Here is a 23,467-nt window from a genome sequence, read left to right as displayed (position 1 = left end):
TGCTATAAGTGATAGCAAAGTTACTGATGAGCAGTGGAAAGGTTCCAGCCAGAGAAGATCAGAATGAAAGTTACGATGTAGAGATCTGTATGCCAAAGTGTGGTCCACCTTGATATTGACTCAACAATATCACAGAAAAATAATATATTTTCTACAATATTGTGGTGTGCAGAACATCGTGAGACATAATATTGAAGGTATGAATATCTGTTTTTAAACTTTGCCTGACGTGGAATATGACGATGTCCGTATTCCACCCACAGGGTAGGGAGGTAGAGCTTCGCTGCTTGGTCAGTTGCCGCTGACCAGGGAGAGATGGTTCGTTGAGTCCTGTTGTTGCTGCAGAATAAACCTATCTTGGCAGTATACCTATTGGTTCACAGAAACTCTTTTACAACATAAGTCTCTTCTCTTCCGAATTTTCTTTTGCTAGTTGACCGATTCATGAATCATTGTTTCTCTTACTTTCCATCTTTGATTTTACAGTTTGTAAGAGGACCTTGCTGGCTTTAACTCATACAGCTACAGATGGACAGCGGCCTTCTACGATTTTTATTTCAACATGCTAGATTGCAGTTCACAATAGAGCAATGGTAGAACCCGTTAATGGCATGGTCCGGGTTTAAATTATCAGAGTTAAAGATGAAGTAAAAAGACCATGCAATTGATATTATGCAAGGAACTTGGAAGCTTTGCATAAGTAGGCAGAACATGTTCAGTGACACCATGCTGCAAACATTAGGACTTTAAATTTCAGCAAAAAATGCAACCATTCTTGGTCAGAAAATTATTTTCTGATATAGGTAGGGTGAGGTCGCTGCCTAGAAACTGAAACCTGTGAGAATGTTTTTTATTCTTTGGAGCGTACTCAAGAAATCATCTATGTACCAGTTGTGGGATTCCTGCAGCCCACATGCATTCAACTTACAGTGCTGTAATTTTTGTCCCTGAAAAGTGTTCATTATCTAAGCAAAGTTAATCTAAAGGTTTTTGTTCCTTGAGGGATAGAAAGTAAGGACTACGTCTACAAAAATATTATCAGGAAATGGGCCTATGCTTTAGCATGGCTACACTGATTTGAGAATATTTCACTGATCACCCGAACCCCACTAGTTGCGTCCCAGGCCCCCCAGATACAGCACCTTCACATACAGCACCCTGGAGCTGCATGCTGTAGTCAAGGAATGGTTTTGGGGACTAGGTAGGAAAGTAGGAAATAAAATTAGAACCTAAAGACCTCGTTTACGGCCCAGGCAGCAAAGTGCATCCACAGCCACCAAAACAATTCCAAGACAATGTGATGGAACATGCGCCTCTCATGCCCTAGGTTTAATAACTGAACAAAGAACAGCATGTTGTTGGTGTATAAAAAGTTTATAATCATGCCAACCCTTTCATAAACTTTCTGCAATATGAATATAAAATGCATGTTTTTACTTACATGGTAATAGTTCTCTGTCAGCTGTCTCGGTACAGCTGGGGTACGGATAAAAAAGATGTCCTTTTTCCAATGGATATGGAATTATCCTAAATGCTGAGAAAGAAAAAAAACATACATTAAAATCTCAATTTCATTTTATATCCATTAACAACATTCCAGTTCAAGTGAAGGCAGATTTTGGTTTAAAATGGGCCTGGAATGTGAAACGTTATTGGATGAGAGTGATACAATAAGTAACATGCCATGAACCTACTCCGGACCCATGTCTCGCATGGAACCCCGTCCAAACTGTCAGCCGTAAGGCAGCCCAGTCTCTAACACCTGCTTCCCCCAAATGAACATGAAACTCATGGCTTACATCGCTCGTGAGCCACCTATGTATATTTTTACCTCGTGTTGTGGTAATCTTTTTAAAAGTACTGATGCTGCAGGATGTTTAACGGTGTAGAAAAAGCGTATAGAAAAATGCACATGTATATATTTTAAACACAGAATTATAGATGGGTTACAGTCAATTATGCAGATGTTTTTCACAGAGGGATTTGAGTAACACCAAATAAACGAAAGCAGAAATCCAAGCTGTACTCTTCTTCACTTTTTATCCATCTATAATATTATGTTATCTATGGCCCCTAAAATCATCTGCCCCCACCTCAAACTACTGCACAGGGCAGAGGATAATGGGAGAGCTTGTTATGAATGAGCCACTTTTGTGGTCGGGTACTTGATGATGACCATCAACCATCACCATCTTAAACTGACTTTAGCGTGTTATTTTATTCAAGTCTTAATGTAGAATGATAGGTATATACGTACCTGCCTAATGAGAACAATTATGTAGAATAGTACCTTTTGATATGAGCTTTTACCATTGACTTTGACATGGCTTCATGTCAATCTTGCTTTTTAACTTAATCTTGCTTCACGCCAGTGCTTGATATTGGCTTTGACATGATCTTAGATCACCTTGCTTACTAATTTTGCTTTGCTTAAAGCTTTTTTATGCGCATGACAGCGCTTGCAGAACTGACTCCATTTTCTCGACTGTTGCCATTTTCTGTGCTTCACAAAGTGGGGAGGGCCTGTTTTGCTCCTCACTTGTCTTTTGCACCTCACTGACCAGAGTGAACTGGATATTATCTGTGGAATGTACAAACTACGCCTCAAAGCCAAAATACAGAGGCTTGGCCAGCCACTGTCTTGACCATGACACGGACTGGTACGATCCAGCCCAGTTTCCCAATGAGAAAAGGGCGAGGCTTTCTAGAAGCTTCGTTTCACATTAGAAATAGTATTAAAGCAAGGGTCCTCCGCGGGCCAGACGGAAGTTCACCACAGAATAGACGTATTGCTGTGGAAGGCTAAGGAATTTGTGGCCTGACTAAACCCCTGTCGAGGCTGCTGCAGAACCAGACTCCCCTCAGCTTGGGTTGGCAGGATGGTGCTTAATCAGTCAGTGAGGTATTGCTAAGCATAACCTTTTTCTTATTTCTTTGTATTCTTTGCCACTCTTCTTTTATTCCATTTCCATTCATTGCTGCATATATATTGCATCATGTTTTGATAGTTTATTCCAATTATCCATTTGTTACTTGGTAGTCTGCCATGACTAATGCATTTGGCCTGCCTTTGTTGAAGTAGTGTATTAATACATTTATACATGTTACATTCCATACATTTGGATTGGTGTTATTACCTCGCCTTGGGGAAGTGCTGGGTTTTGCCTTGGTCCAAGGCAGGGTTGTGGTTAGGATGTGTCCATTTTGTGAAAAGCAGATTCACAACATCTTGGCGTAGTCTGCAGGATTTGAACGGTTGGATTTAAGGGGAAGAAATGTTTTCTAGAAAATCAAAGGCGGACTCCCAGATACCAATAGAGATTCCTGGATGGGAAACGGCCCCATCTGGGGTGCTTGCCCACGAGTGGGCTAATTGTGCTGGATTGAGTGAGAATTGGAGTGCGTGTTTGGCTGACGCTGAACCAGCCAAGTGGTTGCATGTTTGCAAAAAGTGCCTGTGGAAAAAGGAGAAGAACTCTCTACATTAGGAAGAAGGGGTTGGATTCTCCTAAATGCTTATAGAATTATGCATGAGAAGTATGTGCAGCTGCAAAGTGAGTGTGAGAAATTAGAGAAACAGTGTGTTGAAACCAAGACTGCCTCTACAATGTTAACCTGTCAGAATAAATTATTGCTAGACAAGATGGAAACCTATTAGACAGTAGCTGAAAAGCTGCAGTTCGTTTTGCAAAGTATAAATATAGGAATAGAAGAGGAAGGGTTAATAAGAAGAGAGTGTGCTTAGCTATTGCGAAGGTTGGAATTGACTGCGACCCTGAAACGTGGGATGGAAATATTTGGGATTCCTCAGAGTTTTAGGACTCCAGTGGAGAATGTGATAAAGTTGAAGAGTGTAACCAGGCTGAGAAGCAGGGTGAGTCAGTGGGACGCAAAGTGGTTCAAGCAAAAAGAACAATTGATGGGACAGAATGCAGAAAAATTTAATACATTCACCCCAGTACAGAGATTTGGGTCTAAATCCATCGTTTTTTGCTCAACATATGTGACCAGGGGGGCCAGACTGTGATTGAAACGGACTCACTGGATGACCAGAGTGACGTGATCACATCTCTCTCCCCTCTCTTTTTTCGGGAGCAGGACGGCTGGATGGTTCCGGATGTACAGCCTAGCCACGATGACGAAGAAAAACAACACTGTTTCTTTAACTTGGGGAAGTTCGCCCTAAGCAACGCCCCACGCGATGACGAGGAAGGGGATTGGCTGGTAAAACCAGGAAGAACACAGAGGACAGCGCGATTGGATCTCGAAGAGGTTGGAGAAGCCGAACGTTTCGAGTGCCGACCAGAACCGATGGAAACCGGACAGGAGGCAGAGGTGGAGCGTTCACAGAAGATACCAGAGCCAGGAGGCCAACGTCCCTGTGTGTTGCCTAGTCACGCCCCAGGAGAAGCGTGGCTCTCGCAGGTACGCAAGCGTGTGACGGGTTGGGTGGGTAAAGGGAGGAAGCCCTGGTTCTAATTGTCGGGTTCCTAGTTCCCCACTTCCTGACCCTGCGCACAATAACCTCACACAAAGAAACAGAGCACCGTGTGAATCCTCACTCCTGCCCCTTACTACAATGTACATATTGAACACCCCAATTAAAACACAACCGTTTTCTTTCTCTCCTCGCCAATCCTCTTCATGCCGCATCCCCTGGAGACATCGCCCTGGAGTGGAGAAGGAGAGTGAGGACCTCACCGAGGGATTGCGTTACGCCAGAGAAAGCCTCAGAACCATCTCTAACCTATTATAGACTTATTACCCATAAAAAGCGTGTGTTAAGACCAATAAAACCTGCACAAATCTCAACCAGTCTCCCTGTGTATTCTCCTACCTCGCCACACCATGCAATTCCAGTTATGTAAATCAGTCTTGGCCCTGCACCCAATCGGAACAGTCCAGCCCGAACTGCCAAGCCAGGTCCTCCCTGGACTTGAAACAAGCATCCTAGGACCGGTTTTGGCATGGAGAGCATGGGACTCACATCTGAGCATGCCCGTCCCACTCGGGGTGACAAATGCAAAAAGAACAATTGATGGTCAGAATGCAGAACAATGTAATACATTCACCCCAGTACAGAGATCTGGGCCTAAATCCATCGTTTTTTTGCTCCCCATGCCATTCCAGTTTGGACCCAGCCATATGCAAATCAGTCTTGACATTAAGCCCAATGGGAATAATCCAGCCCGAACTACCAGGCCAGGTCCTCCCTGGACTGGAAACAAGCATCCTAGGACCAAGAGGGACTGGTATACTCAGACGTGAGTCCCGTGCTCTCCATGCCACTGGAAGAAATGCGTTACTTACCTGTAACAGCAGTTATCCAGTATTGGTGTCTTTCATAGATTCACATGCCTGAATCATTCCCCGTCGTCGAGACGGGAGCCTCCGGTAAATAAAAAAGTAATGTCCATAGACATACATAGAGAGAAAGGGTCCAAGGGTCTCCCCTTAGCAGCCTTTCCTTGTCCTTATGTAAAAAGGACCAAACTGACCTAGTCAGCCAATCAGCTCCGACCTCCCTCTAGAACCTTCCTGGGAGGAGCCTCAGTCCCTCAGATTTTCGTACGCACCCAGCTAGGTTTGGCGTAATATAGTTCCGAGAGGGAGGTGAGTCCTTCCCGGGGAGGCGGGAGGGTTGCATGTGAATCTATGAAAGACACCAATACTGGATAACTGCTGTTACAGGTAAGTAACGCATTTCTTATCCAGTATTAGGGGTGTCTTTCATAGATTCACATGCCTGAATCAGAGTAGCTAGCAATCACAGTAGCACATTTGTAAAACAGAGTTGCTCTGCCGTCATAGTAGATAATGCATATAATATCATACAATAAAGAGACAGCTTAGATATAATATCATCAGAGCAATAATGTGCATACCTGGAAGGCGGGATGTAGGAAGGCTCACCTTACTGAAAGAGATGGCGAAGCACCGCCTGGCCCACTGCCGCATCCTTCTGGAGTTCAATGTCCAGGCAGTAGTGTCTGGAGAAAGTATGCGGTGACTTCCAGGTCGCCGCCCTGCAGATGTCCAGGATTGGCACTCCTGCAAACAGCGCCGCTGACGTGGACATCGCCCTGGTGGAATGAGCGGTAACATGATCATTCAGAGGCCGGCCGGCCTGTTCGTGGCAGAAGGAAATCGCCGAGGAGATCCATCTGGATATGCTTTGCTTCGTGAGTGGTAGGCCCATTCTTGGCCTGCTGTATGCCACGAACAGCTGTGAGGATTTCCTTAGATCCTTAGTCTTCTCCAGGTAGAACTTCAGGCACCTCATAAGGTCCAAAGAATGCAGTGACCTTTCCGCTGCTGTGGAAGGGTTGGCGAAGAAAGACCTAAGGACCAAAGGTTCGTTGAGATGGAAGTCCGACGGTACCTTTGGAATGAACTTAGGGTTTGGTCGCAGTATCACCCTATCATGTCTGAATTGTAGATAAGGTTCTTGAATGGACAAGGCTTGCAGCTCGCTAACCCTTCTGGCCGAAGTTAGAGCGAGCAAGAGTGCAGTTTTCCATGAAAGGTGTTGAAGCGATGCCCTGTGAATGGGTTCAAACGGGTGTCGCATGAGCTGGTTGAGTACCAGGTTAAGCTGCCAGGTGGGGGGTACCTTCCGAGGCCTCGGGAAGGATCTGTATAGTCCTTTGAGGAATTGTTTGACTAGCCGACTAGACCACAGAGAAGGTCCTGTGATCGTTCTGGTGAACCTCGAGATTGCTGCCAGGTGGACTTTGATGGACGCATGCGCCAGTCCCGACTGGGCCAAATGCAGGAGGTATGGTAGTATTTGTTCTGGTGTGATGGTGAGTGGCCGTAAGCCCTGTTCCGAGCACCATATGCAGAACCTCTTCCATTTGAGACAGTAGGTCTTGTTCGTACTGTCCGCTCTTGCTTTGGCTAGCACATCCCTGCAGTCTTGTGGGATATTCAGGCCCCCGAATTCTCTGTGCTCAGGAGCCAGGCTGATAATTTGAGCGATTGGAGGTTCGGGTGTTGCACTTGCCCGTTGGACATCGTCAGTAGGGCTGGGTGTTGGTTCAGTCGGATCGGTGATTTGATGGATAGTCGAAGCAGATCCGAGAACCAGTGTTGCCTCGGCCAGGACGGGGCGATCAGGATCAGGGTGCATGGTTCCGCTTTCATTTTCCTCAGGAGCCGTGGAATCATCGGGAATGGAGGAAAGGCGTATGCAAAGACGCTGTACCATCCGATGGAGAACGCATTTCCTAGTGATCCTGGTTGGGGATGCCAACTTGCGTAGCACGGGCATTTTGCGTTCCTCCTGGTGGCAAAGAGGTCGATGTTTGGGACTCCCCAAAGAGAGAAGATGTGAGTGAGGGCGCTGTCCGATAGTTCCCACTCGTGGGAGAGGGATTTTTGCCTGCTCAGGGCGTCCGCGATGGTATTGTCCCTTCCCGGCACGTATTCCGCTTTGAGTTGGATGTCGTGTAGTACCAGCCAGTTCCAGATCGTCTGTGATTCGCGTGAGAGCGAGAGTGAACGCGTTCCCCCTTGTTTGTTCAAATAGTGCATCGTCGTGGTGTTGTCCGTCCTGAAGAGCACTGGGGATTTCTGGATGCGGGGTAGGAAGGCTTGTAGAGCCAGAAACACTGCTCTCAGCTCCAAGAGGTTGATATGGAGCAATTGCTCTTGAGAGTCCCATTTGCCGCTGATCTGTAGGTCCTGGAGCACCGCGCCCCATCCCTCTAGGGAGGCGTCTGTTGTTATCACCAGCGGTGATGCTGGGAGGAGAAACGGTAAGCCCACCATCAGATTGTGACGACTTGTCCACCATTGTAGAGCTTTTGAAATCTTCGGTGTGATCCGAAGGATGTCTTCGAATGAGCCAGTGCTTTGGGTCCATTGGCTCGCGAGTGCCTCCTGCAAGGGCCGCATTCTGAGCCTGCAGTGCGGTATGAGGAGTATGCAGGAAGACATCATCCCCAGGAGGGAGGAGTAAGTCCGAACTTTCAGGTGCTTTTTCTTTGCCACAGCCGTGGCCAGAGATAAGATCCTGTCTGCTCTTTCTTTTGAGGGGAAGGCCTTCGTGCAGCTTGTGTCTAACATGGCCCCTAGGAAGGTAATTTTTGTTGCGGGCACCATGCATGATTTCTTGATATTGAGCGTCAATCCCAGATTTTGAAAGAGATTGGTGCAGGCGTTGGAGGACGTGACCGCGTCCCCAGGTGAGGGTGCTTTCACCAGCCAGTCGTCTAGGTAGGGGAAGACTTGGTGGCCCAGTTGGCGCAGGAATGCCGCCACAGGCGCAAGGCATTTCGTGAATATGCGCGGTGCGGACTTGAGGCCGAACGGCAGTACTTTGAACTGATAGTGACGGTCCGCCACCTCGAATCTTAGGAACTTCCGGTGAGTTTTGAGGATAGGGATGTGGTAGTATGCATCCTGGAGATCCAGTGACACCATAAAATCTCCTTTCTCTAGAATGCCCAGGATTTCCTGAATTGTCACCATCCTGAATGATTGGCTTCGTAGGAAGGTGTTGAGCCCCCGGAGATCCAGGATGGGTCTCCACTTGTTTTCTTTTTGTTGTACAAGAAAGAAGTGGGAGTAAAATCCTTTCCCCTTCGAGGATGCCGGAACCCTTTCGATTGCTCCTTTTTGTAGCATTGTCGAAAGTTCCTTTAGAAGCAGGCGTGGATGTTTGTGTGTCCGTCTGCGTGGAGGGGTATTGGGAGGGATGGAGGTGAACTCGAGAGAGTGGCCAAATCGAATAATTTGAAGAACCCACCGGTCCGTGGTGATGTACTGCCAATTGTGAAGGAAATGGGTCAGCTTTCCTCCAATTTGAAAGGACGGAGATGGTGTTCGGACTGGCTGGAGTAGGTGGTCACTGGCGGCCGCCAGCGCCCCTCTTGGTGTTTTTACCTCTGTAGGACGATCTTCCGAATGAAGACTGTCTGCCCTGTTGTTGCTTGTTTTGGTACTGGCCTTTTTGATTGTACGAGAATGAGGACGAGGACCTGTTTTGATATGAGCCTCGATAGGAGGATTGACCCCTGGGCTTGTTGCCCCGAAAGGACTGGTTTCTGAACTGTAGAGATCCCAGGGCCCCTGCCGTGTCTGTGTCCTTTTTAATGGCCTGTAGGGCCTCGTCGACCTGTACTCCAAACAGGTGCTGGCCGTCGAAGGGCATGTCTAGAACCTTTGCCTGAACTTCTTGGCGGAATGAAGTGGCTTTGAGCCATCCCTGTCGTCTCAGTACAGCCGCTCCCGCAAGTTGACGGAAGCCAGTCATGGCTGCGTCGATAGCACAGTCTATGAGCTCCGCTGCAGAAGATTGACCCTCCACGAGGAGCGCTTTCACCTCACCCTGGACGTCATCAGGTAGTTCCTTTATGTAAGGGGCAATGTCCTCCCATAATTGTCGATTGTAACGCCCTAGCAAGGCAATGGAGTTGGCCACCTTGATGGACATGGCCGATGTGGAAGTGAAGCGCTTGCCTATCGTGTCCAGTTTCCTGCCCTCTTTGTCCGGGGGAGCTGACAGTGGTGATGAAGGGTTGCGGGAGTTTTTCTGGGCCGCCTGCGTCACTACCGAGTCCGGTTTGGGGTGACCATTTAGGCAAGCCGCTGCAGTGAGTGGTGCCCTGTATTTTTTATCAAGGCGTGGGACCACCGCTGGCACAGAAGCAGGAGTGAGCATTAGCTTCTTTCCCTGTTCCCACAAAAAGTCTATGATTGGAACAGCTTTTGCAGATTTTTGAGGCTGTTCCTTGAAGTCGTGGAGGAAACAGTCCGTTTCCGTGGATTCCACCACCATGTGGAATCTCTTCGCCGCTCTCTCCACCAGTTTGTGGAAACCCGCAATGTCCACCGGTGGGGAGTCCGCTTGGCGTGGTTGTGGTGAAGCTGGGGATGATGTAATATATTCGTCCTCATCAGCCTGGTCCGAGTGGTCTGAGTGAACCTCCTGGACCTCTCCTTCCTCCAGTTCTTCCTCTTCCTCTTCTTCGTCCGAAGAGACCACCACTTGAGGATGAACTTCCTGGTGGGGTTGATGGCGAGGATGAGGGCGTTCCGGTGCGGACACCTGAACATGCACTGGAGGTGTCTGATCTTCTTTGTCCCCTGGTGCGGGACTCTCAGGTGCTTGACCGCCTTTGCTAGGCTCCGGAAAGCGCTGCTTGTAGTCTTGCACAAGAAGTTTCAAGTCATCCACCAGGGTCGCCGGCAGGCATATCATGGGGGTGACTTCGGTGTGGACACTGGCTTGGACCGAGTGTTCCTGATACGTGAATTCGTCCTGTTCCTCATCAGTGCTTTGGCATTTTATGTGGAGGTCTGTGAGTGAAGTAGCGGGATTCAGATGGTCATCCTCCTCGGATTCCTCGCTTTGGAAAATTTCTTGAGGTGGTTGTTTTTCCACCTTGCTAGGAGACGTCGTTTCCGGGGTAATTATTGACTTGCCCTGTTTGGTAGACTGAATGGTAGAGCTTGTAGTCGTCGAGGGGGCCGTCGACGGTGGTAGCATCATGTACGGCGTCTCCACCAGCTTTGATTTTTTCCATGTTTCGTTCGTCGTCGAATCGCCCGTCGACGGTGTCGTCGTCGAGCCCGTCGTCGACGGTGTCTTCGTCGACGGTGTCTTCGTCGACGGTGTCTTCGTCGACGGGCTCGTCGCCGACGAGCCGGGCGTCGACGAGGTCTTCGTCGACGGAGGGGTGGACGAAGGGATCTTGGTCGTCGACGACTGCGCAGCCGTCGTCGTCATCGACGGTGCCTTCGTAGACGATTGTCTCGTCGACGAGTCTCTCGTCGACACTCTCGTCAACGACGGTTTTGACGACGATGTGCTCGTCGCTGTTGACGGCGTCGTCGACGGTGTAGTCTTCGTGGTCGACATGGTCAGGGGAATAATTGAAGAAACAGGCCTACCTGTAGATGAAGAGGAAGTAGTCATCGTCGTTGAAGCTGAGGGCGACGATGCCGATGTGGTAGACACCGTGGTTTTTACTGAAGTAGTCCTCTGGCTTTGTCTGGAGGACGGAGCAGGCATTTTGAAGGTTTTATCTTCCTTCGCCGACACTGAGGATGACGCCGATCTCGCCTCAGAAGACTTTTTGTGAGTCTTCGCAGGAGGAGTGTCTGAGTGGCCCGGGGAAGCGTCCCTTGGCCTCTTGCTCGAGACAGCAGAAGTTCTGGAAACGCTGCTCACAGAGGACTCTGGATTGTCCCTGTTCTTAAGCCTGTCCAGCCAGATCAGAAGGCGACCTTCTCTGTCTCTCACGGTCTTTTTGGGAAAAGACCGACAGATTGCGCATTTTTCCGAATTATGATCCGGGTAAAGGCAATACAGGCACAGGTCGTGTTTATCATCCACATGAATCCTTTTCTTGCTGCAGGAAGAGCAGGCCCTGAACAGGGCTTTCTTCCCCGAGTCAGACATGAAAAAGGCAGTATAAACACACACTTACTTCAGGGGTAGTGTGTTGAGGAAGTCTTGAAGAGTTTTTAGGTTCAGAGAAACTTCCAAGAGAGTTTGTTGATTTTTAGAATAATCCTGAGGAGAGCTCAGGCTGGAGACTCCCTAGCACAACGTGCGGTAGAAAATCTGAGGGACTGAGGCTCCTCCCAGGAAGGTTCTAGAGGGAGGTCGGAGCTGATTGGCTGACTAGGTCAGTTTGGTCCTTTTTACATAAGGACAAGGAAAGGCTGCTAAGGGGAGACCCTTGGACCCTTTCTCTCTATGTATGTCTATGGACATTACTTTTTTATTTACCGGAGGCTCCCGTCTCGACGACGGGGAATGATTCAGGCATGTGAATCTATGAAAGACACCCCTAATACTGGATAATCAAGCTATCCTGGCTGAAAGCCCGAAACCAGTCCTCGGATGCTTGTTTCCAGTTCAGGGAGGACCTGGCTTGACAGTTCGGGCTGGACCGTTCCCATGGGGCACAGGGTCAAGACTGATTTGCATATGGCTGGGTTCAAACTGGAATGGCATGGTGAGCACACAAATTATGGATTTATGCCCAGATCTCTGTACTGGGGTGAATGTATGACATTTGTTAGACCTGGCATCATTGGCGTGAGTCTCCCTTCCATTTTGTTGGATTGCCTCTTCTGTTTTGATATGTTTTTGCTGGTTATATGCTTTGGGCGCTGTGCCACTACTATTCAGTGACACAGTGCAAGTGCTCCCTATGTTAAATTGATGTATTGATTAGTGATTCCATGACTGGGTTATTTGATTTACTTGTCAGACCCTAATACAGTGCACCATGGGTGCCCAGGGCTTGTAAATCAAATGCTGCTGCTGGGCTTGTAGCACTGATTGTGCCACCCACAGAAGCAGCTTGTAAAGTGTGTCTTAGGCCTGCCATTGCAAGGCCTGTGTGCAGTCTGACTGCCATGTCGATTTGGCAAGTGCACCCACTTGCCAGTCCCTAAACCTTCCCTTTGCTTCATATCAGACACCCCTATGGTAGGCCCAAGGGCAGGGTGCATTGTAAGTATAAGGAAGGACATGCCCTGGTGTGTGTAACATGTCCTAATAGTGAATTACAGCCATTTTCGTTTTTCACTATTGCAAGGCTACCTGTTCTCCATAGGCCAGAATGGGCAGTTAGATTATTACATTTTATAATCCTAATTGACTCAGGGAACGTGGTGGAAATTCGAATGTAGTATGCCTGAACTCAGAATGATAAAATACATCTTTTAGTAAAGTTGGTTTTAACATTCTGTGTTTGAAAATACCACTTTTAGAAAGTAGGTATTTTCTTGTCTAACTATCCAAAGCCTGCCTCTGCTAAGTACTGTATTCCTTGTCTGGAGTTTGAGTGACAGGGCTGGGGGATACCAGAAGACAGGCTGGGGCAGCCCAGTGGTGAATAGAGAGATCTGCATCTAGATGGGAGGGAGGAGTTGCATTTGGAACCTGAATAGGGCTGGGCCTTCCCTTCACAATGCTGGCTCCACTTCCTGTGTTGTGTCTGCTGTCTCTGGCCTGCACTGTCAAAGAAGAGAAGTACTCATATCAACAAAGGGCTCCAGGGCTGTGCTTTCCCTCCACAATGCTTGCTCCACCTCCTGCGGAGCGTCAGATGTTTCTACCCTGCACTGTGAAAGGAAAGAAGGAGGTGTGTAAACAGAGTGCTCAGGAACTGGTTTGGACTGAGCAAAGGCCCCTCTGCCTACAGAAAACAAAGAGAAACGTAGTATAAATATTGGGACTCAGACCCAAGTACTTTAGATCACTTCTGGTACAAGAAACCTTTTGCCAAGGAGAACAACTAAGGAAGCTGCAGGAGTTTGGACTGCCCCTCTGCCATTGTGCTATTTGATGGCCTGCAGTGGTTTCTTCATTGCCAAGGAAAGGAGAAGGAACTTTTTAAGGACTTCATCATCTTACAGAATATTCTCCAAGGGCTTGAACTTGTGCTTGCCTCCTGCTGAAATCTCAGGGACAAAAGACTTCACCTCCAGCTCCCCTCAGAGTTTCCTTCCAGGGAATTCTGTTTGCCAAAGCCTGCGTGTCGCTGGGAGCTGGAAGCTCGACGCATCGAGAAGAAGTGTGAGGCCGCCGCAGCTGAAACCGTTGCATCGCCGGAGAAGAGTGCCTTTGCCGCATCTCCCAGGAAGCATGTCTTCGTCAAAGCTGCCTGCTGTCGCATCACCAGAGAAGCGTGACGCCATCAAGAGAGTCACCATTGCATCACCGGAGGAGCGTGTCGCAGGGCCTGTCGCGGCTCCAAAGTACAGAGTTGTCGCAAGGCTGCCAGGGCGCCTACGCATCGTCATCGCATCGTCGCATCAAGGGCGCCATCTTCTCGCATCGCACCAGGATCATCGCATCGAGGAGCTATCTTGCGCATCGCAACCGGACCCGAAACCAAGAATCTACGCATCATCCCTGCACCGGTAAGGATCACAACTCATCCCCTACTCTGTGCAAGCATTGAGGCGCGACGGATCATTTCCCCCGGATCACGGAACCAACGCATCTCCTTTTCTGCGAGCCTTTTGTTCATTTTGCGGTACGCACCCAGGTACTTTGTTGAGAACTTTGTCTCATTTATCATCAACTTGAACTAAGCAACATTTATCATCTTTAAGTCACCTTTAAGTATAGTATTGTGGATTTTTGTCGTTTGTGGTCTTGTGTTAAGTCTATATAAAGAATACTTATTTTTATAAAACCTATGTTGTGTCCATCTGTAGTGTTTTCACTGAATTACTGTGTATATTCACAAATGCTTAACACACTGCCTCCATCAACTGTTGTTTTTGCATTTGTCACTCTGAGTGGGACGGATATGCTCAGATGTGAATCCTGTGCTCTCCATGCCACTGTAATCAAGCTATCCTGGCTGAAAGCCCAAAACCGGTCCAAGGATGCTTGTTTTCAGTCCAGGGAGGACCTGGCTTGGCAGTTCGGGCTGGATTGTTACCATGGGGCACAGGGTCAAGACTGATTTGCATATGGCTGGGTTCAAACTGGAATGGCATGGTGAGCAAAAAATGTGGGATTTAGGCCCAGATCTCTGTACTGGGCTAAATATATGTCATTGTTCTGAAATCTGTCCATCAACTGTTGTTTTTGCATTTGTCACCCCGAGTTGGATGGGTATGCTCAGACGTGAGTCCCGTGCTCTACATGCCACTGGAATCAAGTTATCCTGGCTGATGAGGGCTGAAAGCCCGAAACCAGTCCTAGGATGCTTGTTTCCAGTCCAGGGAGGACCCGGCTTGGCAGTTCGGACAGGACTGTTCCCATGGGGCACAGGGTCAATAGTGATTTGCATATGACTGGGTTCACACTGGAATGGCATGGTGAGCAAACAAATGATGGATTTAGGCCCAGATCTCTGTACTGGGGTGAATGTATGATATTGTTCTGCATTCTGTCCATCAACTGTTGTTTTTGCAAAGTGGTTGAAGCGCAACCCATTTATCGTTGAAAAATACAGGGTATCCCAAATTTCCCCCAGGTGGTTTCGATAGACAGTATGGAGGATTTATCTCAGCAGGAGATTAATGATATTTCACACAGATTTCGGAAGAAACCTGGAGAATCTCTACTTACATGGATGGTTCGGTTGTTTGATCTGGGTGCTGCTTGTGTGATGTTAGACCATGGAGACGAGGGGAAATTCTGTACACTTAGTTCAGATTCTACAGTGCAGAAGCAGTTTAGGAATTACAGTGACAATGATCAAATTAGCTTGTTGCAGTTGGCTGTGGTTGGATGTAGTCATACATACCCGACCACAAGAGTGGCTCATTCATAACAGAGCTACAAATACCATGCCAACTCCTCCCTGACACAAATGTGAAAAGTAACCTTAACCAACCCACTACCTTGCTTGCCTTGCTTCCCCCTCCTGCCAGCTGTGCTTTCTGCTTTTAGTCAAAGCAGACAAGCAGAGCTGTGCTGACAGACTCTCAGAGAACCCTGTCACCAGGCTTGGAAGCAGTGCTTAACTTGAGCCAGTGGTTTCCGGTACTCAGCACTGACAATCATCGATACTCGTGCTTTTTATAAGCACCAGTTAAGGACATATTGATTTATGGTAGGCACAGGGAGATTAAGTAATTTGCCCAGAATCGCAGGATGTTGACACGTACAGAGACTCGAACCAGGTTCGCCAGCTGCAAAGTTGGTAGCTCTGGCAATTGCCAAATCCTCTCCCCACTTTCATGGTTAGTAGTGGATTCTGTTTTAGGCTGTGCTAACCGTAGAAATGGTTTGGTGCAAGCTACCTCCTGATGAAAGCCCCAGCACTTTAAAACATTTTTTCTTACAAATTAACAACTGCTTGGAAGGCCTTTATGACGTCAGTTCATAACCAGTTTTGTTATTAACTGTTGTGATGTAATTGCACTGAGTTATGACTTTCCAAAACTGAAATAAACGATTGAGGCTCTCTATGAGAGGCATACATAACAAGTCTATGTGTGCACAGACAGCATGGAATAAACCAGTTGCAATTTTGGGACTGGATGTATGTATAAGAGTAAGCATCAGAACTGCAGAGTGAGAAAAGGCTTAGAGATTATCTAAGCAAGGAGTAAAAGTGGAGAGAGAAGCAGAGTAGTAAAGTACGGCAAAATATGGTGAGAGAGAACAAGAACACTGCTCAAGGAACAGGTATTGGCAAAGGGAATAGATCTCGCCATTCAATTATGTTAGCCAATCTTTTAGTTTGTCAATAACTTCTTGCATCAGCAAAAAGAAAGAAACATGGTTATTATCCAAAACAGAACACTAGCAAAAGAAATAAATCTAAATGGTCACGCAACATGACATACAAGTACACATGCATCACCACACAGGCAAAGATATGGGTCATGACGCTGCAGACATTTACAAATCGCGGCTACCGATAGTTTTTGCCCTCAAGTAGGTAGAACTAGTCTTTCCAATATATAACATACTTAAGGTGCATTTTAAAAAAGGCTAACCCTTTGGATGTTTGACCTAAATGGCTTTGCTGTCCATCGCAGTTGTCTATCCTGGATTTGATTTAACTTCTCCTTCTTGTGAGGTACCGGGTTTTTATGGACCCGGCGGTGCCAGGGGAACACCCAAAGACCTCTTGAGTTCTTCCTGTTTCGGACCACAGAAACACAGAGTCTTCTAGGTGATGTCAAGGATCGAGTTTATTGGCTGCAACCAGTAACAGGTATCCTAGAAGTACAACAGCATGAAGCGCATGTATGTTCTCAGGAGACTGCTCGTTTTTACAGAATTAGCCTTCTCTTTTTATACACAAATATGAGCTTCAGGCAAGAATTCCTAGTTTTACAGTTTGGCCATATACATATTTTCATTACAAAGAAAAAGCAGAGTCATGATGGCAAGCCCATACTTTAGTTTGTCCAGTTTGTGATAGATTACCTGGCAAGGCCCAGAACTTCCATCAGATATCGATGAACCCCCAATAAAATCGGGCACCTCCTCCTTGTAAAACAGACCATAAAGAAGAAACAGGGACAGGTGTGTGTGTGATAAAACATGGCTTGTATGCGATGAACGGTTTATGACATGTTGTGCTTTGATGCTAATCTTGCTCGGCCATTGGGATGGGGACTGCCCGAACAGGTTTGGCTTGAGGCAGTGGAGTCTGCTCGCCCAGGTCACAGAGGAGTCAGGAAAGGTGTACGTGTCCTTTCAGATCGAATTCGGCCTTGGTCGTTTTGACTATGTAAGGGCAATCACAAAATGGATGCCACTTGCAAAAAGGAACCCGAGGGTTAGAGACAAAAATTATGATTTCAGGGTGATTGCGTCACTCGATCATGACGCAAATGCATAGGTATAATGTCTTAGTCATTACCGGTCTGCCGATACCAAAATCGTCATGACACGATGATATTTTTGACACGAGTGTAAAGCTTCGGTACCATACAATAGCAGGGTCCAGAATTTTCAGTACCACAGACCCTCCTTTTGCCCTTATCTAGGCAATAACCTATAATCATGCTAATCTGAGTCCAGGTATGTGTACATAAAGTCATTGAGATGCTGCTGTAGCATCATCCTATTACTTAGTTCATCCTTTGACACAGGCTTCCTTACACATGATGTAGCACAGAGGCCACACATTGCAGGAGCGCACTGTACACACAAGCAGAACATGAACAGAATGGCTAAGACCATCCCAATGAATATCAGAGTTTTCCATCCCCAGGCAGATATCAGTTCCCAGAACCACCCCATCAAGGACCAGTCCCCTTTATCCACGTGAATGATTCAGAGATCTTATGCAGTTTGGAGATGGCCTGGTACACTGTCGGAGAGTTATCGGGGATGAAAATGCAGCAACTGGATTGGATCACTTTACATACCCCACCACGGTCTGCAAGTATGACATCTAGGGCAACCCTGTTCTGAAGAGTCATAAGACGGTCCGATTGGAGCTCCGCAGTCAAGTTACTAAGGGCACCAGCCGTTTCAATCACGACGGATTCAACTACCCTCGTCAATTGGCGAATGTTCCTGCTGTTCACCATAGGCCCCCAAAACGGCAGAAAACCTTTTGCGAAATCCCCAAACTCCTGTTCCGCAGTGTCGTCTTTACTCACAACACCCCTAATTGTCCTTGTCCAATGGTAATCTGCCTCGGCCGTGTAGGTGGGTGGCAACAGGAACGAGATAAAACATGTGCCCGAAAAGTCAGGGGGCAGCCATGTATATGCTCTATCGTGGCAAACGAAGTAGGTACCCTTAGCTGCTAGGAATGAAGGGGAGGTCTGAGACGAGAAGACGTAAGTTTCAGTACAGACACTCTTCCCTAACTGAGCTCTAGGGTTTTTGCCATTTCCCTGCAGACATAGGTGACCCTGATGGGGTACTATCCAGATTGGGGAGGATTTCTTTGCTCGCTGGCTCTCACTCAAGGAGATTCCATATTTAGTTATATTACATCTACTGTACGACTTAAATTCATCTTTGGGGATCGTTCGATACGTGTCGATATCTCTGCTCATATTTCTGATTCCTGCCACTAGTGCCTTGTTGCTCGAGTTGCTTCCTGTGGGACGCGGGGGATTTGGTTCTATGGCAAATAGGAACATTGTTTGAAATGCCCACAAAGAACCATAGTAGCTAAATGGCAGGACAAAATACGGGATACCCTTATCTGTCGTGTGTGGCATAAGTCCACATACCCAACAATTTGTTGTGTTCATTACAACCTGGTGCTGGTGTAGGAGCTGGACGAATGAGTTATTTATAAATTCGAATCTTCTGGCAGACTCGTGTTCAGGGAGAGGGTGAAAAGAGTGCGGGGAAACAGTAGGAGGAGGTGTAGGCTGTGTGGTGTGTGCAAATGAAACTCGAAAGGTGAATAAAGCATAGCCAATCAAAAACATCATTATACTACACAACATAAAAATGCATATTATTAAAAAATCGCGTTTTTGCCATCACAGTGCATATTCTCATTTCAAAGTTCGCTGATCTGGCAGGTCTCTCCATCTTGGGAAACTCCATCCTCTAAGTTGCTGCCCGCGGTGGGAGATTGATTCTGCTAAGGAGTGCTTCTGTCAGCCCAGGGCAACTCCCTTAGACCAACCAGAACTGTCAACCTAACCGTCTCCAGCTGCACTCCAAAGACTGTGGCAACCGCGACCCTAGCAGCAGAACCGGATGGCGGTTCGAAAATCAAAAATGAGCAAGTTTCGTGGATGAGAAAGCTGCACAATCAAAAAGAAAAAACTTTTTTATTTGTCAATAGTCATAGGTCTTGGCCTCAAGTTATAGCGGTTTCGACCAGGTGCTGTGTGGTCTAGAAACAGGAGTTCAGGCTCAGCAGTGTTCAATCGAATTGACGGAGGCACAGCTTCTTGTAAAATGTTATCGCTTTCCTTTTCAGAAGTAGTTCCTTTCAAACGTGCATCACTAAAGGGTAAGAAGCGAGGCACAGTCTCAGCCTCCGAGTCAGCAATTCCCTCCTGGACCCACCGGTCATACGGAAGGGGCAGAGGGACCCTCTTACAATGGTTCCCATGCACCCAATGTTTTTTCCCTTCAACTCGGACGGCGGATCTGGTCGAGAGAAGGACTAAATGAGGGCCGGTCCACCGGGGCTGGTCATTCTTCGTTCGCTGGAAGTTCTTCACAAGGACATAAGTTCCAGGATCGATAGGGTGTCCTGGAGTTTCAGAGGCCTGAGGTAGTGTGTTGTGGACCTGTTGGTGTAAAACACGCAATTTAGCCGTCAATTCATATAGATAGTCAAGCAGTACAGGATGCTCTATTTCACTGAACCTAGTGGGCCTTGGCACTCCCCATATGTTGGCCGGGCGGCCGAACACAATTTCATGTGGACTAAGTCCCATTCTAGAGTGAACAGTCATTCTTGTTGATAGGAGTGCCAAAGGCAGGGCGTCAGGCCATTTAAGAACTGTGCTTGCTTGAATCTTGGCCAGTTTCAACTTTAGAGTGCCGTTGTAGCCCTCTACTAATCCAGCTGATTGGGGGTGATTTGCAGCGTGGAACTTCTGATGTATGCCTAGCCCTTCACACAATCTCTTCATCACTCGTCCCACGAATTCACTCCCATTATCACTCCAGACCATTCTAGGCATTCCAAACCTAGGGAAGAACTCTTTGACAAGGGCTTTAGCTGTGGACAAGGCAGTATTGTCCTTAAGGGGATACGCCTCCACCCACTTGGAAAAGGCACAAACAACAACAAGTACGTATTTCAGATTGTTGCACCTTTCCATGTGGATGAATCTAGCTGCAAAACCTCGAACGGGTACGTTGGAGGCGCAAAATGACCAGCTGGAGTTGGGGTTCCCTTACCAGGATTGTACTTCAGACACACCATACAGTTCTTGACCACATTCTCTGCACATTTAGGGATTCCACTATTCTGCCATACTGGAGCCAACAACTTACAGATCCCTTTCACGCTGATGTGAGCCATCCCATGAGCCATTGTCACCACTGCAAGCACGTACGCATCGGGTAACAACCATCTCTGATGCTCTGACAATTCAATCCAACAACCATTCTCATCCAATCTACCCTTACTTTCTCTCCATTCATTGAACTCTTTCTCTGTGGCTTCAGTTTGGATGGACTTCACACTCTCAATCGTGTCTTCACACATGCCAACATCACCAATACATCTCGCAGGGCCTGCAACATACATTCGACTCATCACGTTCCTTGCAGTTTCTTTTGCAACTTCATCTGCAAACGCGTTTCCACGACCAACATCATCCGTTACCTTTTTGTGTGCACTGCATTTCACAATCGCAACTTGTAGTGGCAAGGTCAATGACTCGAGAAGCTCATTCACTAGCTGACCATGTTGGATCTTAGTACTATGCGACGTCAGGAACCCACGTTCTCTCCACAATCGTCCAAAACTGTGAGCCACGCCAAAGGCGTATTGGCTGTCCGTGTACACATTCACTCGTTTTCCTTTTGCCAACACACATGCTCTTGTAAGTGCAATCAACTCTGCTGCTTGCGCAGAATTGTGTGCGATACGTGCAGCTTCAACAATTGTATGCATATGCTGCAGTCGTATCACCATTCGGCAACTTGAAACACGAACCATCAACCCATAAGGTATCATTACATTCAGGAAGAGGAGTGTCCTGTAAATTTACTCTCCCTTTTGTCTCTTCTTCTGTCCTAAAACAGCAGTCATGTTTTTTGACCTCATCTGTCTCTACTGGAATGGGCAATAACGTGGCTGGGTTTAGTGTGTCACACCTCTTAATGTGTATGTGACTCGCTAACAGTGTCAGCTCATAACTTGACAATCGAGCACTAGTTAAGTGCTGTGTCCTTGTTCTGTTTAACAAAATGTCTACTGCATGTGGGACCCTGACTATTAGCATATTATTCATTACTATCCCAGCAGACTGTCGAATACAGACAGCTGCTGCCGCAGTGGCCCTCAAGCAACTTGGCAATGCCTTAGCTACCGGATCTAAAGTCGCTGAAAAGTACGCGCATGGACGCTATTTGTCCCCAAAGGACTGTGTCAGGACTGATAATGCAACCTTCCTTCTCATGGACATACAACGTAAAAGGCTTACTGTAGTCGGGGGTACCCAACACAGGAGCCGAACACAAGGCATCACGTAATACGTAAAAACTTTTCTGACACTCCTCAGACCACGGAATGGGTTTCGGCCAACAAGGAGAAATTCGGAATCCATTGTCTGCAATATGATGTAATGCCCAAGAAAGCACGCACTTCTCTCTGTGTCCTTGGGACACTCAATTTGGCAACTGCCTGAATTCTCTCTGGGGTCAGCTTCCTTCCCTCCTTCGATAAGATGTGACCTAAGTAGGTCACTTCTTGTCGACAATATTGTAGTTTTGAAAGAGAGACTTTGTGGCGCAGATCACATAAATGACACAACAATGACAAAGTGCCTTGTTTGCAAATCTCCTCAGTATCTGCAGCGACCAGTAAATCATCTACGTACTGAATAAGGGTCGCGCCATCAGGTAGAATAATCGTGTCAAGCTGTGATTTCAGAGCCTGACTGAATATAGATGGACTTTCACAGTAGCCCTGAGGAGCACGTTTGAAGCGGAAACTTCGGCCTCCTAAATTGAAGCCAAAAATATCCCTGCTCTCCTCGGCAATCGGGATGCTGAAGAAAGCATTCTTCAAGTCAATCACTGTGAACCAAGTGGCTGAAGCTGGAACCATAGTCAATAGGGCAGTGATATCAGGAACAACTGGAAACTGTGGCACAACAATCTTATTCACTTCTCTAAGATCAATCACGAACCTATAGACAGGTGGTTGGGAAGGATCAGTACGCTTTAAAACCGGCAGAACAGGACTATTACAGATGTTCCCTGTTGTCTCTTCAATGACATCTTTCTCAATCAGATCATAAATGATCGCTAACAACGCCTTTTCACCTTCGCTAGAGATCTTGTATTGGGGAATACGTGGCAGCCTAACATTGGCTTTCAATGTTATAACATATGGCGCTATTTCCAAAAGACCCACATCATTAGAGCCAGTAGCCCAAAGTATATCTGGAAGAGAAGACAATTCCGTTGGAATCTTTTCCCTTGACAAATACATTGGAGAAACCACTTTCTTACCCAGTGTAAGTTGTACTCCCGAAGGAGAACAGTACAAAGTCGCATATAATCTCTTTAACAGATCCAATCCCAACAAGTTTTCCCCACAACTTGTTGTAAGAATGAGGGGTGCTTCGAATTCACATGGCCCAACAGAAAGGGACATAGGACTAGAGATCGGGTTTCTTACCGGGGCGCCAGAAAAACCTACTGAAACGTTAATTTCGCCAGACAAAGGTGCGCCAGGGAGCTTTGAGTGCATAATAGAACTCTTTGTAGCATCAGTATCCAACAGAAAAGGCTCTGACACACCTGATGTAATCACCTCAACATAAGGTCCATTCTGATCTACTGGAACTGTAGAAGGACTTTAGTTTTCAATTCTTTAGTCTTTTTATCTGCCTTCTCTAACTCATCTTTGCGTCTATTCTCATAGTACTGGGCTGTGGCTAAAATCTGTGCCGACGTGGAAACAGCCCAAGCACTCTCAGAATCCTTCAACTTATTACATAGTTCAGGAAGCAAATTATGTATGAATTTGTCAACAAACAATCTTTGGCCACCCTCAGTAGCCATATCCTGACCACTATGATCGACGAAGGTCTCTTCAAACCTTGTGAAAAAGTCAGACACATTTTCATCTTTCTTCTGCTTGCACAGAGACAATTTGTCCCAATTCACACGCAATTCGGGCATTAAAGTCTTCATATAAGTGATAATCCTACCAGGAAGCTCTGCTAGTAAAGGCTCAGGCTTAGAAACACCAACTTGTCTAGCACCAGCAATATTAACCCATGTGTCACCTAACTCTTGATCATGATCTGCATGACGAATCTTTCCCCATAAAGGCTGTGGAACAACATTTCCAAACAACAGGTCTATATCTGCTAAATTCATGATACAGGAGCTCGCAGTTTG

At 47.0% G+C, this 23,467-nt stretch overlaps 1 protein-coding gene across 1 annotated transcript in view; it reads right to left on the bottom strand.

Annotated features, from left to right (window-relative positions):
- LOC147712654 (suppressor of tumorigenicity 7 protein homolog) overlaps positions 1–23,467 on the bottom strand; it is a 1,198,755-nt gene that overhangs the window by 462,462 nt on the left and 712,826 nt on the right. The window contains exon 13 of the mRNA XM_086923345.1: positions 1,442–1,534. Within this exon, the coding sequence (XP_086779471.1) occupies positions 1,442–1,534 (93 nt within the window). The remainder of the gene's footprint in view (positions 1–1,441; positions 1,535–23,467) is intronic.

This window comes from Lissotriton vulgaris, chromosome 5 (assembly GCF_964263255.1).
Source record: "Lissotriton vulgaris chromosome 5, aLisVul1.2, whole genome shotgun sequence".
In the NCBI taxonomy this organism is placed as follows: domain Eukaryota; kingdom Metazoa; phylum Chordata; class Amphibia; order Caudata; family Salamandridae; genus Lissotriton; species Lissotriton vulgaris.
The sequence above is the reverse complement of the archived record's forward strand: the minus strand, read 5'-3'. Positions and strand labels throughout refer to the sequence as shown.